The sequence below is a fragment of the Raphanus sativus genome, chromosome 4 (assembly GCF_000801105.2).
Source record: "Raphanus sativus cultivar WK10039 chromosome 4, ASM80110v3, whole genome shotgun sequence".
Taxonomy (NCBI): domain Eukaryota; kingdom Viridiplantae; phylum Streptophyta; class Magnoliopsida; order Brassicales; family Brassicaceae; genus Raphanus; species Raphanus sativus.
The window spans coordinates 41,956,088-41,984,055 of NC_079514.1; the positions used below are offsets into that span (position 1 = coordinate 41,956,088).

A 27,968-nucleotide genomic window follows, 5' to 3' on the forward strand; every position below is an offset into this window, starting at 1 on the left:
GTCTCTCTATTTTTTCTTTAATTAAACATATCATCTTGGATGCTTTGCCAAAGATGCTGGAGTTCTTGGAAGCAGAAGCATTCTGTAACCCAAAGTATATTCTTTGCAGGCGAGAGGTTTAACGAATTCGTTGGGAGTCCTTGCTACGTGTGGCTCCGGAGGTACTAAAGCAGAGTTATGGACCAGAGATTGACATTTTGGAGCGCAGATGTAATCCTTTACGAATACCACCTTTTTGAGCAGGTTAGGTCTTGTCATATCACCTTTTTGTATTATCTTATAGATTCAGAAAGATATCATGCATGTAGAGCCACTAGTGTTTCCCGTTGTTATTAGCAATTTCGTGCGTTTTAAGTTTTTGAACCCGTAAAGTCAAATTTGGTTTCATTACTGTTATAAGCTTGTTAAGAAATAATATATATTTTTTTTTTTACAAATTGCATGCATGATTTTTAGCTTTCTAGATTTGATCATGTATGATATGAAGAAGTATGGAACACACAAGAAACAGAAGCACCAAAACCTAATCAATCCAAAGCTCTCCACCACAGATAAATTTGCAAGGAACACATGAGTAGACACAAATGGTGATTCAGTAAGACTTTGCGACGCTAGAGGGAAGAAGAAAATGTTTAAGATCTAAAAGATTCCCATCCATGTTTGTGTTTCCAAACAGGAAACAAAAACAATAAGAAAACTAAGTAAATGGATCTTTCCTTTGAGTCTCTAGTATTAGAACACGCATGAAGAAGTATTTTCACATGTTATAAATCGCAAAAGAAGCTTTTTTTTTTTTGGTGATAAGGTTGCTGAATGGTAGCTATTGACTATTTACTTATAGGCATGATAAACCTGTAACTGTGGTTAAACTGGAGAGTCAGCTTGCTGCTTCTTCATGCATCCTATTACACAGAGAAAGAGAGACTTTAGCATAGGAGAGAGTATACCCTCTGATACCGTGTTTGATTAGGTGTCTCATATTCTATTGATATCAATAAGGATCCATTAAGAGGCACACATAACTATACTACTACCTTAAATGAAATATAAGAATATATACTCTCCTATGCTAATAATTAGAATTAAATGGAAAGAAAGTACCTCAAGAGAGTTCTTCAACTCAGCTATCTGTCTCTTGACATCAGCAATGATAAGAGTTGATGATTCTTCATGATGAAGCATCCCCTTGAGCTCACCAGTGGCATCAAATAGCTCTTTAACCATCAACTGAATGTTTTTCTGGATATGCTTGATCATTTTTTTCTCTAGCTGCTTTAGCTCAGCCTTTGTCACATTTTTCTTTTGCATCTCCTCCATTTTGTCTAGCAGAAAGTTCTGAGAAGAGATCTCTTGAAGCAGCTGGCACAAACAACAAACCAAATCAACATCATCAAAATGAAAAACAAAAATCAACAAAATGCTAAAGAAAAATACCTTCTGGTTTTCAATAAGAATGCAACCCAACGTCTGGATCCAAGCATCTTTTGAATTGAAAAAAAACATAGAAAACTGTGTGTTAGAGCTCAATCACTTCATCGGCTTATAACATCTACTTGTTCCTATCACAGCTCAATCACTTCATCGCCTATAACATCTACCATTCCTATCACAGCTCAATCACTTCATTGCCTATAACATCTACCACTGTTGTTGATATCGACGAGGAAGGAAGGAACTCATGATTTACCTTTAGCTCCAGTGGCATCATCTCCGGCGGCGTTCTCTGCTTCGGAATCCACTATACAAACAGCAAAACAATCTGAGCTTAAGAATGATTGAGGGAGAGGGAGAGAGAGAGAGAGAGAGAGAGAGAGAGAGAGAGAGAGAGAGAGATCAACTTACTTTTTCCTATCTTCAAATCCAGGTAGAGAGAGAAGTTGATTCAAAAGTTCTAGAGTTTGCTTTGTCAAAAAAAATTTCTAGAGTTTGAAATTGCGACGACGGAAGTTGAAATCGAATGCGTTTCCTGAGAATGGATGCGATCACGCCACGTCACACTACCATCAATTTTTATCAACGGTCAGATCAAGGCATGGTGAAAAATATCTACCACTTAACCGGATTGTTGAAAGTCAAACCAGTTTGATTTCCCTCTCTATACGTGCTGAAGGCGCATCCACGTGGCGTTGAATGTCTCAAAACACAGCGTTTTGGCGGCGCAGAATTGGAGTAGAGTTTTTTTGGGCTGAACCAGACATTATTATCTCTTTTAATTTCTGGGCTCCTCGTGTTTAATTTTTGTATGTATAAATATTTAGTTTATGTACTATTTTTAGAATTTTAGTATATTTTTTAATTATTTTTACGAATCCATATTAGTCCCACCCTCAATATTCTCCCTTTCAATCATATAAAATAAATAATTTTACTTGATGAACATTTAGTTATTTGTTTTTTGTTTTTTTTTTGGTTTTTAATTTTTAATTTAAAGATCTTTTCATAAAACAACCACTATATACAGTAATTATTTTTTATTGTTATTACTAGTTTTAAATAATTATCTAATATAAATAAATAGAATTCGTTTTTATTTTGTATATAATTCATATATTTAATTCACTAATGCTATAAACTATATTAATCGATCTAATTTCTAACGTGGGAGTTTTGTTTCGAAAAATCACTTCGAAAATAATAATATAGATTTATGTATATATTGTTTAAAGTTTGTTAACTACATTGATCGGCCTATAATTTTTTTTTTTTTTTGCAGATATAATTTAGATATGAAAACATGTGCGAAATATTCAATTAAGAGATTTATAATGACAGTGTTACATACATTTAAGAGTATCTAAATTTATTAGGTCCATTTCCGCGATACGTGCAGATTATATACTTTTCATTTTGAAATTATGCTATCTGATGAAGAAAAGAATGATGATAGATTTTAGTTTTCATTTTTAAAATCTACGTAAATCAGTTATCCTAGCCTAGAGTTTTAATTCGTGGTTTAATTTTGGTAGATGTCAAAAGGGCATCCAGCTTTAGCCTTACAATTCTATGCTACTCTCTCTATTCAAATTTGTAAGTAATTCCAGATAAAAACACTAATATTAAGAAATTCATTACTTTTTTAAAAATATCATTTAACATATGATTTCAACCAATTATTAAAAAGCTAATATATTTTCATTGGTTACACAATATACAATAAATGCAAAAGTTACATTGGACAATGTTAAAACTATTTATATTTTGAAACAAATCTTTTTACTTAAACTACTTACAATACGAAACGGAGAGAGTATTATTGATGAAGTGAATTTGCTGATTTTTCAGGTTTTCCATAATTTTAGGGTTATTCATACTTTATACCAATTATTAATTTTAATAAATAATTTTAGTGATTTAGCTAATAATTTATATTATCATGAGAACAATAAAAATAATAATGATACTATCATAGTTACATTATATTATATTTACTTTAGTAATATTAAAATAGTACATATGTGTTTATATATATTTTATTTGTACTATTAAACTGACTCTATTTTAATATATATATATATATATATATATATATATTATATCACATAAGATAAAATGAATCTATCCTTTAAAATAAATTTCTTGGGATAATTAAAATTACTCATAGCGATAATTTCTGAAAAGATTGGTAATATAAAATTTCAATAATATTTACACTATTATTTGCGAATTATTTTTTTGATCTCACGTTAAAAATTAGAGTGTTGAAAGTCTTATTGTCCTTAATAAATAATTATATTAGATTTTCTAATATACAATTACCATCAATTAAAAATAAATCTCATTTAATTTGATTATCATCATTATCTAGAAAAATTATATATGTGTACTCCTGAATACCGAATGTGTTTTTAGAGGGACAAAGCTTATTTAGAATTGTCTTTCATTCTAAGCAATTGATAATATATCTATTTATAACATTTTTTGTTAAAATTATTAAGCCTGCAAATACAGAGAAAACACCTAGTGAAAATGTACGTGAAGATAATATCAATTTTAACAAAGTGATACAAATTAATATAAAATATATCATTCTAGTGAACTGATGTAATATTAATTAATAATAGAATTAATTATTATAATTGATTCTACATAATGAATATTTATTTCATTTTAAAATAAGTAACTAAAAATAATATCGTTTGTTTATGTGATTCAAATTTAGTGATACAATCCTGTTTGTTCTAAGATGAGTATCATTGAATCTCAATCAGTGTCGTTCCATTACTGAAAATATGATTCCAAAAATAAGGTACTAACAAAAACTTTTCCCAAAAAAAAAAAAAAAAATTACCAAAAAACATTAAACAGTTTGGACTGTGGACAATTCCACCCGTTTTTTCATCAGTTTTTTCACTATAACTTCTATACAATTACATAATCTATGTAAATACTATCTGCTTAAGATATATCAACGCTTCCGAGAATTTTGATCTCTTCTTGTGCTGACTCCATTAGATCATATATATCCTGCAACTTTTTCCTTTAGCCACAGTACAAAAGTAATAGATTACGGAGAAACTTGCCTTGAGAGTCTCTTTCTAACCCTTTGGAGTTAAGTTTTTTATTAGGTTTGCCATGATTTAGCACATAAGGCATTGTTGCTGAATCAAGAACGTCAGCCATTATTCGTCACTTACAAATTCCACTGTAAATTAACATTTAGACATTACTTTGACAATACTGAATGAACTGATCAAGAGAAGAGAGAGTTCTCATGTCATCCGGAGGAAAATAGCTTGCAGCTTTTACCCATCAGCGAAGTGAAGAGAATAGAGAGGGAAGGAGGACGGTTTACATATCTTTCACCTAGAAGATCATCCAGAAACCCAAACGCAGCTAGAAACTCTGACCTCCCTGCGTTTACGGAAGCCTCGAAATGAGCTGGTATTATCCTCTTGAACCTCCACTCACTCGCTATCTCATCGATCCAGTCCCTCACCTTCTCAGGGACTTTGCTAAAGACCAGAGTCTTGACAATGGGAGAAACGATCAGCTTCTGTGACATCTATGCAAAGCTTGCGTTTGGTTCCAAGAGATTCCAAGGACCAAGAAATAGGATTTGCAGTACCATTCTCTCCCATCCTGCATAGTTATTAAGTTTAACACAGAGAGGCTACATCGAGATCTTTTTGTTTGATGAATTTGAAATTCAAGAAAGTTGTTAGTAGAGAGACCTTTTTGGCGGGTGTTTGGGGTATCAACGACAGGGTCATTAGGTACTTGTTTGCCTTTGCTAAGTATCTTCACAGCTAGTCCGTTCTTAGCAGAAGCCAGCAATGATTCGCTGCTGATACTCGATGACGGCTTCCTCGGGACGAAGATCACAGCATCAGTGAAAACTGAAATATAAACATGTTCTTTCATGGTATTGAAATAATGATAATTGTGGCTCCTCTACTGATTGTCTCGCCAAGAATTTATCAAGTAAAATAATGTGTAAAGATATATAGACTTATTTAAAGAGCATGATGATGAACAGACAGCACAACATGCTTTTGTCTAAAACCAAAACCAAGATTCATATTGAGCTGCTTTAGAGTATTTTTGAGGGAACTAACTGAACGACAAAACAAAAAGCTGTAAAATTATCCTTACCAAGCCAGCCTTCGAGACATATCTCAAGTACCACATTTTCACGTACCATCGTTTCTCTATCTTCTTCCTCTGTTTTTAGTCGTTTGTCTTTTGTTCCTAGGAACCAAATGCGCCAGCAGATTCTATACAAAGCCATGTCTTTGCAATGCTTCTTCTTCGGGCTATGATATGTGTTAGACCTTCTTAGTAAACTAAATGTTGAACAAAAAAACGGCATTGAGTAAAATATGAGAGGATTCAAAATCTTGAGAAATTAAATATTCAAACTCAATCCAGCCAGCTAAATGATTTTTAAAATTAAAAGAAAAAAACAGTCGCCACAAATAAAATAGATAATTAAATCCAAAAAGCCCAAAAAAATTATGAACCATGCATACCTTTGTTACATGTCTTTATGCAAATGTTAAGGGTATGCGTTTGTAGAATTCCACTCATTTAGAAGCCACTTTCAAATCTCAGAGCATATTTTACATGAGAATTGGAAACCATAACCATACTCTTGCGCCACAGTTTAACACAGACCAACAACTTAATAAGCTGACAGTTAGTAATGTCTTGCTATTTTTATCAAGATAAGAGTGGGAAAGGAAAGCAAAATACCAACAGAAATTGAATTGGAAGATATGTAGAAAAGAGAACATGAACAGCTTCTCTATTATATGATCTAAGGTGAATTATCAACGCTGTATGAAAAAAACATTGAAATAGCTCAAACAAAACTCAAAATTAATTTACAGTATGATAGTCGAATCCGATGATCATCGTATTACTTCAAGAATGGTTGCGCCATTGTTCATCTCCTTGAATTCAGAGGTTCTGGTGACTGAATAGAATCGACGATTGAACCTTGGGCTTCCGAATTGGATTGTCATGATTATGAAGCATATGCTAATAAACTAAAATCATCCAGACATATCCACACTGAAAGAGAGTTACGAGGATGATAAGCTGTGCATTTGGTTATGGAGCTTTCCGATAGGATTGTGGCTAGAAGACACTACACGGAGATAGCTCCAGCTTTGGTTAATAATTAAGATAAATCTTGGAAGTTGTTCAGACTCGTGCCGTTTTTGATGGTGTTGTTCTGTGTCATTGCTTGGAAGGCAATCGAAGTTAAATTCTGAAGACATTATTGATCGATCTTTGACATTTGCTTGGAAGGCACTCAAAGTGCAAAATTCTTGGAGATCATGAGCTTTTGTGATTCTCATAGGCAGGGGGATATGATTCTAGAAGATGCTGAGAGTGATGTGTTTTGTTTCCATGGTGTGTTGCAGATGTGCCATGAGCATGGGGAAATTAATGCATAGAGACCTAAACCTGAGAGCTTCTTGTTAGCAAACAATTAAAAAGGAAAACTACACATTTGAAAGCGATTGATTTTGGTCTCTCTATTTTTTCTTTAATTAAACATATCATCTTGGATGCTTTGCCAAAGATGCTGGAGTTCTTGGAAGCAGAAGCATTCTGTAACCCAAAGTATATTCTTTGCAGGCGAGAGGTTTAACGAATTCGTTGGGAGTCCTTGCTACGTGTGGCTCCGGAGGTACTAAAGCAGAGTTATGGACCAGAGATTGACATTTTGGAGCGCAGATGTAATCCTTTACGAATACCACCTTTTTGAGCAGGTTAGGTCTTGTCATATCACCTTTTTGTATTATCTTATAGATTCAGAAAGATATCATGCATGTAGAGCCACTAGTGTTTCCCGTTGTTATTAGCAATTTCGTGCGTTTTAAGTTTTTGAACCCGTAAAGTCAAATTTGGTTTCATCTATACTATTAAAACTGAAGTACAAATAAAAAATAACCATTACTTTTTCTAAATATTTACAGGAAATGCCACTGCTCCTAAACCTAAAATAATTAAATCTCGAGAAGGGCTTTGCTATTGGATATGGTTGACTTGAAGCCCATCATATTTATTTTTTGTCACTGGATCATATCTAACACTTAAACATATTTGCACTTCATATCCATATGATATACGTATAATTATGACTTATGAGAATAATTTGCACTTTCGACTATGATGCCTTACAAGTTGAGCATGATACGCAAATATAACTTACGATATTGATGACCTCCGTACATTACATATATGGTCATGTTTTGGTCTTTATGTATTTAAATCATTCGGTTAAAGTAACCAACCGGTTTTGATCAAAAAAGGTAATCAACCGGTTTTGGCTTTTATAATCATTCACTTTTTACGTACAAATGACTAACACCTTTTTGGTTGTATACAATAAATAGAATCTATATTATTAAAACAAAGGTACAAATTAGGTTTGGTTTGTGTTTGGAAACATAGATAACATTTTTTAAAAAATGTTTGTTTGGAAATTTAGATAGCAGTTTAAAAAAAATATGTTTGTTTGAAAACACTAATATCAGTTTAAAAAGATAGGTTTGTTTGGAAACATAAATATCAGTATAAAAGGATATAATATTGTTTGAAAACATAAATATCAGTATATAAAGAAAAAAATGAATTTATGTTATTAAAAAATTATAAATCTATTATATTATGAGAAACTATCTATTTATGTCAACTTTAAAATATACGAGAATGAAGTAATCTAATTATCTAAAAATATCATTTGTCTAAAACAATCATAAAACAAAATTTAAACTTTATAAACATATTTCAAATCAAAATATAGTTTAAAGTTGATTTAGAATATAAATATATTTAAAATTTTATTTTTACTAAAATATTTTCCAATAACCATTATTAAAAAATGTTTTCAATATATGTGATTATTGAAAATATAATATATGTGATTAATTTATATGATAGTACATATGAAATACTATTAATTATATGTTTCATGTGTTTTAAAGGAAAAAAATAGATTGTGAATTAGGGGTGGGCATTTGGGTACCTATTTTGGTTTAGTTTATGTCTGTTTGGGTTTCGGGTTTTCAGTGTCAAAAATTTCAGTCCCATTTGGATATTTCTAAATTTTGGTTTGGATTCGATTTGGATCTTTGCGGGTTTGTTCAGGTTTGGATAACCCATTTAAATTCATTATATACTTTAAATTTCTAAAAATACATAAACAAAATAATATATTACATATAAATTTGAATAGCATATATCAGAATATGTGAACTTAACATATAATTTTTTTTGATTTAAATATTTAGATGGAGAATTAATAACTATTTAAGTATTTTTGGTCATTTGAGTATATTTTAACTATTTTAGATATTTACATTTGACTATTTATATATATATATATATTCAATTATTTAAACCAACTTATAAGTACCATATATATTCTGGATGTTTTTATATACATTAAGTCTAAAAATAATATATATATATATATATTTCGAATACATTCAGATATCTGAAATATTTCGATTCGGATCGGATTCGGTTTCAGTTCTCTAAATACCAAAATTTTGATATTTAATCAATTTCGGTTTGGGTTTTGTATTTCCCTTTTGGATCGGAATCAGTTCAATTTTTTAGATTCGGATTTTTTTCCCAGCTCTAATATTGACATGAAAAATAACATCTTTTAGAAAAATATATACCCGCACGGGCGTGCGGGTCAAAATCTAGTTACTGTTATAAGCTTGTTAAGAAATAATATATATTTTTTTTTTTACAAATTGCATGCATGATTTTTAGCTTTCTAGATTTGATCATGTATGATATGAAGAAGTATGGAACACACAAGAAACAGAAGCACCAAAACCTAATCAATCCAAAGCTCTCCACCACAGATAAATTTGCAAGGAACACATGAGTAGACACAAATGGTGATTCAGTAAGACTTTGCGACGCTAGAGGGAAGAAGAAAATGTTTAAGATCTAAAAGATTCCCATCCATGTTTGTGTTTCCAAACAGGAAACAAAAACAATAAGAAAACTAAGTAAATGGATCTTTCCTTTGAGTCTCTAGTATTAGAACACGCATGAAGAAGTATTTTCACATGTTATAAATCGCAAAAGAAGCTTTTTTTTTTTTGGTGATAAGGTTGCTGAATGGTAGCTATTGACTATTTACTTATAGGCATGATAAACCTGTAACTGTGGTTAAACTGGAGAGTCAGCTTGCTGCTTCTTCATGCATCCTATTACACAGAGAAAGAGAGACTTTAGCATAGGAGAGAGTATACCCTCTGATACCGTGTTTGATTAGGTGTCTCATATTCTATTGATATCAATAAGGATCCATTAAGAGGCACACATAACTATACTACTACCTTAAATGAAATATAAGAATATATACTCTCCTATGCTAATAATTAGAATTAAATGGAAAGAAAGTACCTCAAGAGAGTTCTTCAACTCAGCTATCTGTCTCTTGACATCAGCAATGATAAGAGTTGATGATTCTTCATGATGAAGCATCCCCTTGAGCTCACCAGTGGCATCAAATAGCTCTTTAACCATCAACTGAATGTTTTTCTGGATATGCTTGATCATTTTTTTCTCTAGCTGCTTTAGCTCAGCCTTTGTCACATTTTTCTTTTGCATCTCCTCCATTTTGTCTAGCAGAAAGTTCTGAGAAGAGATCTCTTGAAGCAGCTGGCACAAACAACAAACCAAATCAACATCATCAAAATGAAAAACAAAAATCAACAAAATGCTAAAGAAAAATACCTTCTGGTTTTCAATAAGAATGCAACCCAACGTCTGGATCCAAGCATCTTTTGAATTGAAAAAAAACATAGAAAACTGTGTGTTAGAGCTCAATCACTTCATCGGCTTATAACATCTACTTGTTCCTATCACAGCTCAATCACTTCATCGCCTATAACATCTACCATTCCTATCACAGCTCAATCACTTCATTGCCTATAACATCTACCACTGTTGTTGATATCGACGAGGAAGGAAGGAACTCATGATTTACCTTTAGCTCCAGTGGCATCATCTCCGGCGGCGTTCTCTGCTTCGGAATCCACTATACAAACAGCAAAACAATCTGAGCTTAAGAATGATTGAGGGAGAGGGAGAGAGAGAGAGAGAGAGAGAGAGAGAGAGAGAGAGAGAGAGAGAGATCAACTTACTTTTTCCTATCTTCAAATCCAGGTAGAGAGAGAAGTTGATTCAAAAGTTCTAGAGTTTGCTTTGTCAAAAAAAATTTCTAGAGTTTGAAATTGCGACGACGGAAGTTGAAATCGAATGCGTTTCCTGAGAATGGATGCGATCACGCCACGTCACACTACCATCAATTTTTATCAACGGTCAGATCAAGGCATGGTGAAAAATATCTACCACTTAACCGGATTGTTGAAAGTCAAACCAGTTTGATTTCCCTCTCTATACGTGCTGAAGGCGCATCCACGTGGCGTTGAATGTCTCAAAACACAGCGTTTTGGCGGCGCAGAATTGGAGTAGAGTTTTTTTGGGCTGAACCAGACATTATTATCTCTTTTAATTTCTGGGCTCCTCGTGTTTAATTTTTGTATGTATAAATATTTAGTTTATGTACTATTTTTAGAATTTTAGTATATTTTTTAATTATTTTTACGAATCCATATTAGTCCCACCCTCAATATTCTCCCTTTCAATCATATAAAATAAATAATTTTACTTGATGAACATTTAGTTATTTGTTTTTTGTTTTTTTTTTGGTTTTTAATTTTTAATTTAAAGATCTTTTCATAAAACAACCACTATATACAGTAATTATTTTTTATTGTTATTACTAGTTTTAAATAATTATCTAATATAAATAAATAGAATTCGTTTTTATTTTGTATATAATTCATATATTTAATTCACTAATGCTATAAACTATATTAATCGATCTAATTTCTAACGTGGGAGTTTTGTTTCGAAAAATCACTTCGAAAATAATAATATAGATTTATGTATATATTGTTTAAAGTTTGTTAACTACATTGATCGGCCTATAATTTTTTTTTTTTTTTGCAGATATAATTTAGATATGAAAACATGTGCGAAATATTCAATTAAGAGATTTATAATGACAGTGTTACATACATTTAAGAGTATCTAAATTTATTAGGTCCATTTCCGCGATACGTGCAGATTATATACTTTTCATTTTGAAATTATGTTATCTGATGAAGAAAAGAATGATGATAGATTTTAGTTTTCATTTTTAAAATCTACGTAAATCAGTTATCCTAGCCTAGAGTTTTAATTCGTGGTTTAATTTTGGTAGATGTCAAAAGGGCATCCAGCTTTAGCCTTACAATTCTATGCTACTCTCTCTATTCCAATTTGTAAGTAATTCCAGATAAAAACACTAATATTAAGAAATTCATTACTTTTTTAAAAATATCATTTAACATATGATTTCAACCAATTATTAAAAAGCTAATATATTTTCATTGGTTACACAATATACAATAAATGCAAAAGTTACATTGGACAATGTTAAAACTATTTATATTTTGAAACAAATCTTTTTACTTAAACTACTTACAATACGAAACGGAGAGAGTATTATTGATGAAGTGAATTTGCTGATTTTTCAGGTTTTCCATAATTTTAGGGTTATTCATACTTTATACCAATTATTAATTTTAATAAATAATTTTAGTGATTTAGCTAATAATTTATATTATCATGAGAACAATAAAAATAATAATGATACTATCATAGTTACATTATATTATATTTACTTTAGTAATATTAAAATAGTACATATGTGTTTATATTATATTTTATTTGTACTATTAAACTGACTCTATTTTAATATATATATATATATATATATATATATATATATATATATATATAGTATCACATAAGATAAAATGAATCTATCTTTTAAAATAAATTTCTTGGGATAATTAAAATTACTCATAGTGATAATTTCTGAAAAGATTGGTAATATAAAAATTCAATAATATTTACACTATTATTTGCGAATTATTTTTTGATCTCACGTTAAAAATTAGAGTGTTGAAAGTCTTATTGTCCTTAATAAATAATTATATTAGACTTTCTAATATACAATTACCATCAATTAAAAATAAATCTCATTTAATTTGATTATCATCATTATCTAGAAAAATTATATATGTGTACTCCTGAATACCGAAGGTGTTTTTAGAGGGACAAAGCTTATTTAGAATTGTCTTTCATTCCAAGCAATTGATAATATATCTATTTATAGAGGGATAAAGCTTATTTTGTTTTTTTGTTTTTAATTTTTAATTTAAAGATCTTTTCATAAAATAACCAATATATACAGTAATTATTTTTTATTGTTATTACTAGTTTTAAATAATAATCTAATATAAATAAATAGAATTCATTTTTCTTTTGTATATAATTCATATATTTAATTCACTAATGCTATAAACTATATTAATCGATCTAATTTCTAACGTGAGAGTTTCGTTTCGAAAAATCACTTCGGAAATAATAATATAGATATATGTATATATTGTTTAAAGTTTGTTAACTACATTGATCGGGTTATAATTATTATTTTTATTTTTTTGCAGATATAATTTAGATATGAAAACATGTGCGAAGTATTTAAATAAGAGATTTATAATGACAGTGCTACACACATTTAAGAGTATTTAAGTTTATGTGTTGCGTAGGTTTAGAAAATATGTAATAAAATAAAAATTTATATTTGTATGTTGATAAGCATTACAATTTTATAACTAGGTAAATTTGATGAGAGTGAAATTAGTTGGCATGTGGTAACACTAGTTATTTCTAAAGCGTAAAAAATATTAGAATGGTTCCATTTCGTAACATAGTGTATTTTGATTGGAACGCTTGTGAAATCGGTTAGGAAAGATGATCAATTACGGAGCTAGTTGTGTGGTCTGGTCCGGTTGAATTAGCTTCGAATCGTTAATTTATGACCGGTTTAACCGCACTTGGTCTTCGTACCCAAAAAGTCGCTTCTTCTCCAACTAAACCGGAATTGTGACCGCATGGGTCATCTCCAACTTCTTGTACTGGACTGGACACCACAAAACCCTCAGAACAGTCCACTCCAGAATCTTTCTTCAAAACCTACGCCGCGACTCCGCTCTAGGTGTTAAGCTCTTGCGCTGCTATAAAAGATGTGACACAGCACGCAAGGTGTTCGACGAAATTCCCGAGTGAATAACGGGTCTTGCTCTGGGAATGTTATCAGTGGGAAGAAGATATGCTGCATTATATATTCAAGGTTGCATTCACATGTTAGAGACACAAGTATGTTTATTTTATTTAACATTTTATTCGCAAGTCCCTGTGTTTCAAACTAAGAATGCTGTTTTCAGAAAATAAAATGCTGGAATCTCCATTCTCCGTCGAAGCTTCTCGAGCAAGATGCTCCTTCCTCTCAGTTTCCTCCTCTTCAGGTTCTTCTTCCCCTTTCTATTGCTCCCTATTTTCCAGGATTGAGATTAGTTACCATTGATTCGTGTGTCTTTGTTGATGATATCAGAGAAACTTAGATCAGCTGGAAGCCTTGTCGAAGAAGCTAAAGGCTAAAACCCTAAGGAACGAAGCTCCTTCTCAATCTATTGCCGCCACTAGGTTAATCTCAATCTCTCTCTTTTCCGAAACCCTAAGGAATAGTAAGCAAGAAATGATTCTGTTGTCTTTGTTATTTTGCAGACTTCTCGCTTGGGAGGGAATCAATGCTGAGCAACTAGCTCGTGATCTCAAATATTTCTAGTTGAAGGTGAAGATTATTGCTCTGCCTAGGCTTCTTCAACGATTAACTGTGTGTGTATTTGGCTGTTTTTGCTTAGAGATACGAAAGTAGAATACACATAAGTAGTTTTGTTTATACTTGAGGTTATACATACTTCATATTTTGTCACACAAATATCCTTCGTAGTTGTTGTTGTATGAATTATTGTCGTGTTTTGGTCTGTTTATTGGTATATTAAGGTCTTGTAGTCTTAGTATGCTTTCCACATCTCTCTGCTTGCGGCCTGCTTTTCAAATGTGATTATTCACTTTGTTATCTTTCTTTTGATACTCTTTAGAAGACAACATTTGAGGATGTGTTCCCTGCTGAGGCTACAAGCGTTGAAGAATACCTACAACAGGTACTCTCTGGTTACCAAAGTTTACACTTTTATTGATTGGTTCTCTTGGCGTTGACTGATTGTTGTGATGATGTGCGATGTTTTTTTCTTCTCTCTCTCTTTAGGTGCATGAAATGGCTATGGTATCAGCTATACAGGAAGCTCAAAAGGATAATGTTCCAAGCTTTAATGATTTATATGATGAAAGTCCTGGAGGTAAGGCTATCCCTGTGATACTTCACTTCTTTTTGCTTGTTGATATATTAGAAAGATGTGCCTACTGAGTTCCCAAATATTGGATGTGAATCTGAAATGACAGGAGGATTGGAGAAAAGAAAAACGTGACTTCCTTCAGAGCCTTAGCAGAATATCAATGTTACCTTAAACGAATATGATTGATGCGAGCAGAGAGGCTAATGCTGGCCAACTAGTGCCGGTGGGTTCAGGTTCTCGAGCATCGTCCACACTGGGCAAAGAACTTGTGGCTCCGGCTAATATACCCATTCATGAGAAAAAAAAAAAAAAAAGCATACGTCTATGGAGAGGTTGTGAAGAAACTTAACATGTCAAGAGAACGAGGCTTGCCATTTAAAGTATGGATTTCTTATACCCTATGTATAAATTTAGTACTAGTTCATTTTTCTTAAGATCCTGTTTGATAAATTTAGTACTAGTTCATTTAGTACTAGTTCATTTTTCTTAAGATCCTGTTTAATTAAATAATTGTTAGTATCATGTTTATCATTAAATTTTTCAATTAAAATTTACTGTTATTATTTTACAATTCTCTCCGGTTAAGATTTAAAAAAAAAGAAAAAAAATCTTAATTGGTTAATATTAGAAAAGAATTTTTTTAAGGAAATCTCTTTTATTTAAGATTTTATGAAAAGATTATTTTCACATAATGTCAGTTTTGATTGACACATTCAAAAATCTAATTTTTTAGTAATGACACATGTACCAATTATATCAGGTAAAATGTTTCAAGTTATTTTTGCTTTATATTTTTTTAACACAGAATTAATAAAAATAAATTTAGTTAATTATAAAGAAAAATAAGATTACTTTACCTTTACATTTTTATTTATAATTTTTTTTAAAAAAAGGAAAACTAATTATTTTATTAGTTTTTCCTTATGATTTTTATGCAACTATTTTATTTTAAATAGAAAAATATCTGTTTAATATATGATGTAAACAACAACATCAAAATTAGAAGTTATGTTATAATAAAATGTAATAATGATAATAAAATGTTGAGTTGTATCAAGAAATTAAAAAAAAATACTCAGGTAATACTTTTCATGTAAATACTATTGTGTTTTGTAAAAATAATATGTGGAAGCTTAAACCTAAATATAGATGTGAAATGTTTGTAGCTATTTTGGACATAATTTTTAATATAAAATTATCAATTAGAAAAGAAAGTTAGTTACTTATAAGAAATTAATAAGAGTACTTTTACAATTTTTTTTTAATTAGGCTTTTAAAAAGGAATATTATTTATTATAAAGTTAGTTTTTCTCCATGTTTTTTATTAGATAATTGAAATTGTGGGATTTTACAATTCGTTTGTTTAACATTTTTTTAAAAAGTTGAATTTATCTTTTATAATTCTCTATCTTTAGTGAGTTTAAGAATAAACATTATAATTTTTTAAAAAGGAATTAACTTTCTAATACCTTTTTGCAATTATTTTTTTTTAGTCTTTTAAAAAAAGAAATTACTATCAAATATTTTATAATATAGAATTTTAAAAGACTATGTAATAGTAATTTTACTTTTCTAAAATATATAATGATTCAAAATATATATACCAAAAATAATATTGAAGAAATAATTCTAAATTTAATTTAATAGTGAAAAGTAATTATAAAAATTATTTAATAGTAATAGTTTAGAAAATTCCCTTTTTAAAAAGAATTTTCTTTTTTTTTAAATCTCTATTAAATAATAAACAAAAGAGAATTATATCATATTTTTAACACATGTCACTATCTTAAATTTTTTTGACAATGTCACAATCATGTTAATTAGTAATTTTGAAGAACCAAATTTTTATATAATAAAATAGAAGTTTCACTGAATATATAATAATAATAATAATAATAATAATAATAATAATAGTATTTTCTATATATACGTCTATCTTATTTTATGTACGTCTATCTTATTCTTAACCAGTATAGGCCTTGATTAGTCGATAGTTACTTATCCTAAAAGTTGATTTAAAATGTCAACTTAAGCTCTTTTAAAATATCAAATTCTGCTCTTTCTAAATGTACAATGGAGAATGCGTTGCCATGTGGCTCGGGGCCATGTGCTAACCAAAATTAAGTTATCACAATATAGTCGATATATATACCTATCCTCAATGTTGATTTAAAATTTTATTTGACGCGCAGGTATACGTGTTTGGTTTTATATTTATAAGTTTATAACTAGATCTTTTAAGTAGATTTCATCTCGCCTAATACAATTTTAATTGTAGTTCGGACAAGCCTCGGACATCGGTGAGCTTGGAAAATGTTTTTATGTTTAAGAGAATGAAACCAAGAAGTGGAGTTCACCGTCATAGGCACAAGCATGTTTTTTTTGTACACATTTCATTCGCAAGTCCCTGGAATGTATTTTTCAAAAAAATAAAAAAAAGTCCCTGGAATGTGTTTCAAACTAAGAATGCTGTTTTCAGAAAATAAAATGCAGGAATCTCTAATCTTATTTTAGTTAGCTTTTTTTTTGTTTTGTAACTTCTAAGTTTAGCTTTCATACAATATTATTATTCAACTCTAAAGTAATTTGCTCGTAAAACTTGACATTTAGATAAAAGCGTAGTAAATGTATATAGCCATTCAAATTATCTGCATAATGCTGGTTCCGTTACCTAACTACCAATCACCACTCTCATTCCTAATTTTAGCATTATAAAAAAAATATTAATGAACTACTTTTAGTCTATACTTTTTGGCTGCAGTTGTGGAAGTTTCTATAACATAGCTCAAACATTTCCGATATCACACTAGAGACAAAAACAGAACTTACATGTCATCACAAGAAGTTACACTTTATAGGTACAAATAATTCTCTGCATGTCCTTCAGATATATGAAGTTTATGACCCATTGTGTACTGTTGATACAACAGAATCAATCAGTAAAAATAATATATAAAGCATATAAAATTTTATGGCTAAGTTATTCACGTAACGCAACTAAATCTTAACATCAGTACCAAAAAAATATAATGCAACTAAATCAAATAATTAAATAATAAACTTAGCTTAAATGTATTAGTTTTTTTTTTTTTGCTAAACCAAGGCTCCATATATCCAGAAATCGATTGTCTAGATTCTTGGATTTTTCAATAGCTGGAATGCCTTCATTGTCTTTATATTTTCTACAGAAAATGCTTTATTGAATAACCATTCTACGTGGTCAGGAGGATCTCACGCGCGTAGAAGATTTGCTCCCAGGCACAGATTTCGATGCTAGCTGCTCCCTCTCCACGGGTGTAATTTCCTCCGCAACATCTTTACTCCTCCGTCGTAGACCAGTGAAGCTCCGCCGCATCAAAATTCCTCCGATGACCTAAAATCCAGCAAATAAAAAATCCTTCGGTCCAGAGATAGATCCACGCATGGAGACTTCGTCTCTGTGTCTATTTTCCAGAGTTATCCTCTACATTTCAAACTACAACGAAATGAAGAATTTTTGCTCCGACACCTGAGAAGTCCCAGCTATCTTATATTTACCTCGTGATTGAGGACAGTTAAAAGATCTTCCCCAGCTTAGATAAAGCTTCAACTTGTTAGAGATCTAAAGAGTTCATCTCCTACAGAACTCATGGCGCACAAGTACTCAAGAACAGAAAAAGGAAAATGGGCAGCAGACTCTTCTCGAGAGAATAGGCGAGCTCCGGTGAGACTCCCTCCAAGCGACAACTCGAACCTGATAGAAGAACACAGGCTCACTCTGATAGGCCGTGTGACAAATCCAACAGTCCAGAAGACACAGTGGGTAGTGGACTGGCTTATCCAGTACTGGAATGTGGAAGGAGAGCTGACAGGCAGAGAATTGGGTCCAGACCTCTTCCAGATACGCTTCACTTCTGAAGAAGCACTGCAATCGGTACTCAGAAAAGGTCCCTACCACTACAAGCGATGGATGATCCTCCTCCAAAGATGGGAACCAGTGGTATCTAACTCTTTCCCTCGTATGATAGCCTTCTGGATAAGAGTCCATGGGCTACCATTACACTACTGGACTGAGTTATCACTGACGACGATAGGAGAGGAGCTTGGTAAGATCCTCGATAAGGATGTGAAGCATGGAAGAATCCGTATCCTCGTTGATGGCTTGAGGAAACTGGAAATGAATATACCTGTGGAAGTGGATGGCGAAATAATCACAGTTGATTTAGAGTATGAGAAGTTGGAGAAACACTGCTTCATCTGTTACTCTCTCTGTCACGAGAAAGACACTTGCCCTCTGAATAGGGATAAAGACAACAAGATAGATATTCAGCAAGGGATAAGCCAACACAACACTCTGAAGAAACTAGAAGACCACCGTCGCAAGCATGATCACAGAAGGTCAACCTCATTCAACTCAAGAGAGAGGGGACTAGAGTCAAGAGATCACACGATAAACAGCCATCGCCCTATCTACTCTCGTATTCAAGAGCCAGATAGGGGAAGGTCTTCCCTCAACGAGAGATCGAGATCAAACTTCTCACGAGTGGATGAAAGAAGAGTCCTGGAAGGAAGAAAGAGGGAGAGAGAGAGAGGGCAACAGCGTGAGCTATCATCTCAACATAGTTTTCCTCCTCAGCGTTATCATACGCCAATCAGAAGAACCTCTAGAGAACGGTCTCCAGTATATCGCAGTAAGGAGATGGAAAGGCACCACGAAGGAGGACAAAAATCTCTGAGTTCTCGTACCCCACCCCCAAGACCTCCTAGAGAAAAGATGATGTTACCGGATGCTCCGGAAGGTGTAGAAGTTAACAGCAGGTCAAGAGAACGTATCTCAGCTCTTGATAGGATTGAGGAACAACCAAATCTCTCAGCAGTAAGGGTTTCTGCACTAGAAAGGATTGAGGAAGGAATCATCCCCTCAATTGAAAGAATCTCAGCACTTGAAAGGATTGAACCGCCAAATGAAGAACTGCAAAGGGCAACATGATTATCGAGCTCCCTACTTGCAAGACTTCAAGATGTTGAAGTTCAATATGAAGATGGAGAGCATCAGAGTCCGCTGGTGGAAGAACCACAGAGAACACCAGCAGCACTACGACTAGGAGTGGCGTCTGCCTCAAGAAAGAAAAACCCAGTTAGAGCTGCCACAAAGAAACCTACTCAACGCAAACCAGCAACAAAAAAGGCTCCTACGGGTAAAGTCACAGCGACAGTTAAAGCTCGAGGAAACCAGAGCCCTCTTCAAGGAGCCCGCACAACAAAACAAAGGGCAGCTAGAGGGAGACCCCCAGCTCGAAAACGGCTCTGTACTGATAAGACATCAAGAGAACAAGACTTACCTTCTAGTAAGGATACTGGTACCCCAGCAGTGGGGATGGTAGCGGGACCAAGCTCAAGCAGAGGGAAGGTGGATTTTCACGGTCCACCAGACCTGATTCCTTAGCCGTACTGAGTTGGAACTGTCAAGGATTGGGAGGTGAATTGACAGTTCCTAGAGTCCGAGAGCTGAGAAGTGTTCATGCTCCGGACATTATGTATTTTATGGAAACTAAAAATCAAGATGATTTTGTTCTATCAAATATTGAAACGCTTGACTATAAACACCATCTCCTCATCTCTCCTTCTGGCCTCAGTGGAGGTCTTGCTCTGTTTTGGAGAAATGAAGTTGATCTTACTGTTCTGAGCTCCTCTCCAAATTTCATAGATACGAAGGTGCTCCACAAGTCAAAAGAGTTCTACCTAACCTTTATCTATGGAATGCCACAACAAGAGAATAGAGCTGATTTTTGGGAGGAAATCTCGACATTAGGACAGGGAAGAGAGTCTGCTTGGGCGTTAACGGGAGACTTCAATGACATACTGGATAACTGTGAAAAGGAAGGAGGCCCAGCAAGATGCGAAGGATCTTTTATCCCTTTTAGAGAAGCTTCGTATCGACTAATGGACTGTGGGATGTGAAGCATACAGGTGATGAGCTCTCCTGGAGAGGTCGACGACACACCCACGATATCAAATCTCGCCTTGATAGAACTCTGGCCAACCTGGCATGGGCTGAAATGTTTCCAGCAAGCTGCTGCAATTACCTCCGGTATGAGGGCTCGGACCACCGTCCACTCTTGACATATTTGGACGCGAAGAAGGTAAAAAAGAGGAGACCGTTCAGATATGATAGGCGACTTAATGACAATGAAGATGCTCGGAAAATAATTGAAGAAGCTTGGCAAAAGGGTGCGGAGGAGACTGTTGAGATCAAGATATCGAGATGCAGGAAAGAAATCATCAAATGGTCAAAAATTCAAAAAGAAATCTGCACAAAGGCCATGATTCTCAATCAGCAGGAATTGGAAAAAGAATTATCAGCAGCAGTACCAGACTCTGGTAGGATTGTGATACTCACGGAAGCACTAAGCAAGGCGTATAGAGAGGAAGAGCTTTTCTGGAGGCAAAGGAGCAGAATCCTATGGTTGCAAGGAGGAGACAGAAACAGTGCTTTCTTTCATGCGGTTACTAAGGTCAGAACAGCGAGAAATCAGATCACTACCATTGAGAACGCGGAGGGAGTACCTACATATGAAGAGGAAGATGTAGGGAAGGTGTTCGAGAAGTTCTACCAGCAATTGTACTCCTCTAATGGTGAATCAGATTTCAGCACAGTGGAAGAAACAATTACATGTGGAGTTACAGAAGAGATGAATGACTCCATATGTAAAATCCCGGACCAGGAGGAAGTGCGACAAGCCCTCTTTTCTATAAATGGAGGCAAGGCACCGGGAGCCGATGGTTTTTCTGCAAGCTTTTACCAGTCTTTCTGGAGTCTGTTGGGACCAGATATTTACCGAGAAATTCGGAGCTTCTTCACTACGGGTACAATGACCCCCCGGATCAATGAGACTCACGTGTGCTTGATCCCAAAGATAGAAGCACCTAAGACGGCCGCGGAATACAGACCAATAGCCCTCTGCACAGTGAGATACAAGATCATTGCGAAGCTGCTCACCAAACGTTTACAACAGTTCCTCCCATCTCTGATTTCGCAGCATCAAACAGCGTTTGTTCCGGGTAGAGCTATCTCAGATAACATCCTGGTCACCCATGAGACTCTTCATTATCTGAAGAATTCAGAAGCAGTGAAAAGGTGCTCCATGGTCATCAAAACGGACATGAGCAAGGCGTACGACCGCATTGAATGGGACTTCTTGGAGCAGGTTCTTAGTAAGCTGGGGTTTAGAGATATTTGCATCAGATGGATTATGGAATGTGTCACTACGGTGACGTACTCCTTCCTCATAAATGGAGCCCCGCAAGGAATGACTACACCATCACGAGGCCTAAGACAAGGAGACCCACTCTCTCCCTATCTCTTTATCTTATGTACTGAGGTGCTGTCGGGTCTGTGTAAAATCGCTCAAGGGAATGGAAGACTGCTCGGATTACAAGTCTCTCAGAGAAGCCCGTATGTTAATCACCTCCTCTTCGCGGACGACACCATGATATTTTGTAAAACGAACGAGAGGAACTGTCGAGCATTGAGTGATATCTTGAAAAGGTATGAGCTAAGCTCAGGCCAGTGCATCAATCAGTCTAAGTCTACCATTACTTTCTCGTCTAAAACTCCGGAGAGCATCAAGGAAAGAGTGAAGTCTGCGCTGGGTATCACAAATGAAGGGGGTATGGGAAAGTACTTAGGCCTCCCTGAAACTTTTGGTAGAAGGAAAAAAGATGTGTTTACTGGAATGGTTGACAAGATTAGGCAGAGATCTCAGTCCTGGACTACTCGCTTCCTGTCGGGTGCTGGAAAACACGTCATGCTCCAGTCAGTGCTAACGGCACTCCCTACCTACTCAATGTCTAGCTTCAAAATCCCAATATCTCTCTGCAAGAGAATTCAGTCTATCTTGACTCGATTTTGGTGGGACAGTTCACCAGATGTGCATAAGATAGCGTGGGTAGCTTGGAGTACAATGGCTCTACCAAAATCCATGGGAGGACTAGGCTTCAAAAACTTTGAGGAGTACAACGACTCTCTCTTGGCAAAATTAGGCTGGAGAATTATGCACAACCCGGACTCACTACTGTCAAGAGTTCTCAAAGGAAAATATTTTCCAGATAACTCTTTCTTGGAGAGTGGTGCTAAATCAGGGGCATCTCATGGTTGGATAAGCGTGATGGCAGGGAAAGCAGTTCTGGAGAAAGGATTGGGTTTTATTGTGGGCAATGGAGAAAGTATCAAAGTCTGGTCAGACAGATGGCTCTCCTCCTCTAAGCCAGAAGCTCCAATAGGCCCACCCACACTAGACAACCAAGAGCTGATGGTGGCAGATCTACTGAACCCGCAGACAAATGATTGGGATTTAGAGAAAATCCGTTTGCATTTACCTCAGTATGAGGAGAAAATCCGATTAATCATCCCTAGCTCTCTGAAACCAAGGGATAGACAAGTCTGGTTACCTGATGCATCAGGAATTTATTCAGCTAAATCAGGGTATAGGAAGCTCTTTGAAGAGGAACTGGTACAACCGAACCAGTTTGATTGGAAAAAGGAAGTGTGGAATTTAAAGGTACCACCAAAGATACAACACTTCCTGTGGAGAGTGCTGAAAGAGGCGATTCCAGTGGGTTCTCTACTAGCGATAAGAGGAATACAATCAGCACTGAATTGCAAAAGATGTGGAGAGTTGGAATCTATTTCACATTTATTCACCTCCTGTCCTTTTGCAGTCCAGTTCTGGTCACAAGTCCCTCTCTTACCTCCAACCGCAAATCAGGCTCCTAGCCTGTTATTCTCAGACTGGTATTCTTCTCAAGTGCACCGAGCAGGCCTTCCCCCTTTAGGAGTGATCTCATCTCCACTTGTACCCTGGTTCTTGTGGAATTTGTGGACAGCAAGAAATAAGCTAGTTTTTGAAGGGAAAGTGTATCAGGTGGAAGATATCATATCAAAGGCAATAGCAGAAGCCCGAGCTTGGGAGGATGCAAATTTAGGAAAGAAGACGTTGCAGTTGAAGCTTCCATCAGGTAGCTCACAGAAACTCAGCCCTTACTTATGTTGGATTGATGGGGCTTGGCAGGAATCCTCAAGATCAGGAGGTATGGGATGGATCATCAAGAACAGAGAAGGTGCTGTGATATGTCGGGGTTCTTCAAACAGAACCCATGTTGGATCAGCACTTATTGCAGAAGCGCTTGCGCTAAGAAATGCTCTCAAGCAGGCGAAAGATCTACTCCTCCCAAGCCTCCATATTTTCTCGGACTCACAGGTCCTCGTTACTACCCTTTGTGAAGGGCGGGATATGAATGAGATTGCAGGTATCCTTACTGATATAAGGAACCTTGCCACTCTCTTCTGTCCAATTTCCTACTCTTTTATTCCTCGTCTTGAAAACACTCAGGCAGACTCTTTGGCAAGAGCAAGCCTAGCTCGTTTAGTTATGTAATATGGATTTGGAGTTTTATTTTGAATGGAAGTTCTGGTTTGACAAAAAAAAAAAAAAAAAAAGAATAACCATTCTACTATAAAATGTTTTATCAAAAGAACAATGTTTTTCCAAACAGGCGAACATAAAGAAGCAGATTTTTAGGTCGGTCACTAGTTTGAGTTTCCACGCCCCAAACAAAAGATATGTATGTAGAGCCACAAGTGTTTCCTGTTGTTATTAGCAGTTCCATGTGTTGAACTGTTTGTTTCAGTTTTTGAACCCGTCAATTCAAATTTGGTTTCATTACTGTTATAAGCTCGTTAAGAAAGAATTTGTTACACATTTTGAGGCTCATGCATGCATGATTCTTAACTGTCTAGATCTAATCACGTATGATATGAATCTCCTGTTCGTGTTAATATTTGAAATTCACACCAGGTCAATTACAAATTTTCAAAATGTTAAGCGCCTAAGTTTGCTGCCCATACACAAATGCGCGCGTCTGCCGCAAACTGTGGTTTTATGTACGGCATCGTTTTTATTTGGAGTCCAAATTTCATACACAAAGGTGGACTTGATCCGAGTGCTAATTAACTCGAACCACAAATTAAAGAGGTTTTATATATACTAGGAGGTAATCGAACCACAAATTAAAGAGGTTTTATATATACTAGGAGGTAAAAATTATTTAAGAAATATCGTATTGAAAAATAAATTTATATTCTTTACTGAATTAATTTGTGGTTATTGCAAACTGTGTTATTCTTTTTTTTTTTTTTTGTTAATCCGGGTGTCCGGATTCCCGTGGGAACCCGACTAGCACCGACCACCGCCTCCACAATCTGAACCATTAAGGGTCCGGAGGGTTTTACGGCAGCGGCGGCTTCCCGAGGTCCGGGGGGACTATGTGAAAACTCCGGTGGCCAACGCGAATCGAATCTGCGGGGAACGTATTGGTTGTTATCTCAACTCGTCTCTAGGCCAACCCGTGTTGGTTACTGTGTTATTCTTTACTAAACAATAACATAGGTATGGTCGTGAAGGATACTGCAGCCTCATACCCCCCCCCCCCCCCCCTCCCCACTAGATATGCGAGATCACGGATGGAGAATAGTATAAGAAGAATGAATTAGTGATACTAAGTCTAATCAGTGAAGATAGCGTAGACTTTTATGTCTAAAGCGGCATAGGTTCTGAACTATGCTATATACTTGTATAGTTACAGACAGTCTTTAGGTATTTTTTATTAGAAATTTAAGAACCATATTCGAGAGCAAATATATAACTTGAAATGATACAGAATTTGCAGAGTGGTTTCTTTAAACATATACTTCTTGGGAATTCTTACAGAAACATGTAACATAAGTCCTTACGCATGCACTTGGAAGGTGTTGAAGCAATCCACAGGATTGCAGACAAGTGGTCGAGCCATCTCAGCAGCAAAACCAGAACCTTGACTCAGATCAACCTTCTTTCCATCAACACTCTTCCAGTCAAATCGCTGCACCAACGAACCCACACCTGCATGCATCACATTCATAGCGAGAGATGCTCCTGGACATCCTCTTCTCCCACTCCCAAACGGAAGGTAACGAAAATTCTGCCCCTTGAACTCCATCTGATGTTCACCTATCTTCTCTTCAGAGCTCTCTAGAAACCTCTCGGGTATGAATCTGTCTGCTTCCTTCCACAGCTCTGGATCTCGCATGATTGCATAGACGTTTACTAGCACGCGTGTTTTTGACTTGATAAGACACCCGTTCACCTGGCAGTCTTCTGCGCATTCTCTTATGATCAGAGGAGCTGAAGGATGGAGCCTCAAAGTTTCTCTTAGGACAGCACGGAGGTAAGGAAGGTTAGGTACGTCTGATTCTTTGACTAGTCTTTTGCTTCCAACATTGGTGTTAATCTCTTCTCTTAACATGTTGAACGCTTGTGGATGGTTTATTAGCTCCCCCATTGCCCACTGCATTGCTGCTGCTGATGTATCTGTTCCCGCCATGAAAACATCCTAAAGAAGATTCGGTAATATCATATCAGAATTATCAAAACTTAAAATTGGATTCTAACTATTGCAGGTAGGCATGCAGGTTCTGATTGTTGGATTATTCGGTTCGGATAGTTTGGTATTTGGATGGTTTGGTATTCGGTTCGTTTGGTTCAATATGAATCTTGCCAAATTCTTTCGAAATAAAATTTTTGGTTCGATATCCGGTAAGTTTGGTTTTTGAAAATCCTACCGGAACTTTTGATTTCGATTTAATAATTCGGTTAAATTCAGTAAATTTAGCTAGTATGTTTTGGTTTAAATTTTGATTAGCTTAGTTAGTTTGGTTTGGAATTTTTGGTATAGTTTGAATATATTTTTTTTAAAAAAGGAAAAAAAAAACGAAATAACCAAAGCAATTTTCTGAATCGAACCAAACTAATCAAAATATCCATTCAGTTCGGGGGTATGGTTCGGTTCAAAATCCTAGGCCTAGTTGCAGGTGAGAGGAAACATACCAACAGGAAAGACTTCATGTCATTCCTCGTTATCTTCATTTCAGCGCTGGGATCTCTGTAAGTTTCCAACAATATATCCAAAATGTCTTTTCTCATACCTTCTGTCTTCATCACCATCGTCTCACGTTCCTTCATGATCTTCTCTACAAGCAGATCATACTTCTCCATCACAGCCACTAACTTCTTCCCGTTCCCTGAAAAATCCAGCACTCTCAATGGCCCCAACACATCTCCTACGCTGACCTTCCCCGCAAGCTCCAAACATGTCTTGACCAGCTTCCTGATCTCCTCCGCTTCATTGTCAGTACCTGAACACCTCGTGCTCATCGCCATCCTGCAGATGATATTGTTGGTGTAACTCACGAACAGACCACTCAAGTCACAGGGAAACCCTTCATTGCAACACTTAGCCACAGACTCTACCAGCTTCAGTTTCTCTTCCTCACGAATGTCAGCAAACTTCTCAAGCTGTGGAACAGCGAGAAGCTTGGTCATGCAGAGCTTCTTCATAAACCTCCAGTAATCACCGTACTGCGCAAGGACAAACCTGGACCCTCTGTACTTGAAATACTCAGCAGAACCAAACTCAGGTCTGGAGGAGAAATTAAGCTCTTGGTCCTTGAATATCTCTCTCGCCACCGAAGAGCTTGAGACCACAACACACTTGGAAGCACCAAGACGTATCTCCATGAGCGGGCCATGCTTGTGAGCTAGGCTCTGGAATGATACAGGTAACACTTTGCCTACCAAATGAAGGTGACCGATGAATGGTAATGCTGAAGGGCTCAGTGGTAGCTTTCTAGCAGCCGTTGAACTCTGCTCCTTGGAGAACCATTTGAAGAAAGCATTAAGCATAAAAGCAAAAACAAAGGATGTGATGATGAGAAGGTTAGTGTTTAGTTCTAGATCCATTGCAGGTTTATGGATTAAATTTTTGAAGTCTATGCTTTGTATTTATTATGCTCATTGACGAATCTTGTTAATTAGATTCTCATTGTAAAGCAAACAAACAACAATTGTGAAATTGTATTTAATATCAAGTATGGCTTATTATAATGAATTATTTTAAATTGTTTAAGATGATATACGTGAGGCTACGCAAGCCTCTGTTATCTTAAAATCATACAAGATTATTATTCTTACTTCATAGGAATTAAAATATGATGGCTCCACATGATATATAATACAATTAAATATTCCACATACATTAATTGAGAGTTTATAACATTTAAATGATGACACGTGCTATCATTAAAATGACTTTTAGAAT

At 34.9% G+C, this 27,968-nt stretch overlaps 5 protein-coding genes and 1 long non-coding RNA gene across 8 annotated transcripts; 2 read left to right on the forward strand and 4 right to left on the reverse strand.

The window, feature by feature from the left end:
• Positions 1 to 616: 616 nt before the first annotated feature.
• LOC108852325 (uncharacterized) lies at positions 617 to 1,917 on the reverse strand. Its single transcript, XM_018625823.2, has 5 exons — positions 1,843 to 1,917; positions 1,688 to 1,738; positions 1,435 to 1,481; positions 1,102 to 1,359; positions 617 to 902 (listed from the first exon to the last, which is right to left on the reverse strand). Coding segments are annotated over exons 1-5 (366 nt in total). The 5' UTR covers positions 1,844 to 1,917; the 3' UTR covers positions 617 to 893.
• A 2,698-nt stretch (positions 1,918 to 4,615) lies between these two features.
• Positions 4,616 to 6,586, reverse strand: LOC108852393 (uncharacterized). Its single transcript, XM_018625891.2, has 4 exons — positions 5,970 to 6,586; positions 5,593 to 5,783; positions 5,172 to 5,336; positions 4,616 to 5,079 (listed from the first exon to the last, which is right to left on the reverse strand). The coding sequence occupies exons 2-4, from the start codon at positions 5,726 to 5,728 to the stop codon at positions 5,003 to 5,005; spliced, it is 378 nt and encodes a 125-aa protein (XP_018481393.1). The 5' UTR covers positions 5,729 to 5,783; positions 5,970 to 6,586; the 3' UTR covers positions 4,616 to 5,002.
• A 2,811-nt stretch (positions 6,587 to 9,397) lies between these two features.
• Positions 9,398 to 10,700, reverse strand: LOC130510498 (uncharacterized). The gene is made up of 5 exons (XM_057006863.1): positions 10,626 to 10,700; positions 10,469 to 10,519; positions 10,216 to 10,262; positions 9,883 to 10,140; positions 9,398 to 9,683 (listed from the first exon to the last, which is right to left on the reverse strand). Coding segments are annotated over exons 1-5 (366 nt in total). The 5' UTR covers positions 10,627 to 10,700; the 3' UTR covers positions 9,398 to 9,674.
• Positions 10,701 to 13,347: 2,647 nt separating this feature from the next.
• On the forward strand, positions 13,348 to 17,303 carry LOC108852862 (uncharacterized). Of its 3 annotated transcripts, XR_008944327.1 has the most exons (8): positions 13,349 to 13,755; positions 13,824 to 13,904; positions 13,991 to 14,082; positions 14,164 to 14,230; positions 14,541 to 14,603; positions 14,708 to 14,798; positions 14,902 to 15,175; positions 17,074 to 17,303. It is a non-coding gene; the product is annotated as an uncharacterized LOC108852862 (long non-coding RNA). The 3 variants fall into 3 exon arrangements; XR_008944328.1 differs by lacking the exon at positions 17,074 to 17,303 and having other exon boundaries at positions 13,348 to 13,729; positions 14,902 to 15,366; XR_001949616.2 differs by lacking the exon at positions 17,074 to 17,303 and having other exon boundaries at positions 14,902 to 15,366.
• Positions 17,304 to 20,732: 3,429 nt separating this feature from the next.
• LOC130511362 (uncharacterized) lies at positions 20,733 to 24,211 on the forward strand. The gene has a single exon (XM_057008310.1). It carries the CDS (start codon positions 20,834 to 20,836, stop codon positions 24,209 to 24,211), a length of 3,378 nt encoding a protein of 1,125 aa, XP_056864290.1. The 5' UTR covers positions 20,733 to 20,833.
• Positions 24,212 to 25,500: 1,289 nt separating this feature from the next.
• LOC108851015 (3,9-dihydroxypterocarpan 6A-monooxygenase) lies at positions 25,501 to 27,612 on the reverse strand. Its single transcript, XM_018624450.2, has 2 exons — positions 26,699 to 27,612; positions 25,501 to 26,204 (listed from the first exon to the last, which is right to left on the reverse strand). Exons 1-2 carry the CDS (start codon positions 27,608 to 27,610, stop codon positions 25,563 to 25,565), a joined length of 1,554 nt encoding a protein of 517 aa, XP_018479952.1. The 5' UTR covers positions 27,611 to 27,612; the 3' UTR covers positions 25,501 to 25,562.
• Between the last annotated feature and the right edge of the window lie 356 nt (positions 27,613 to 27,968).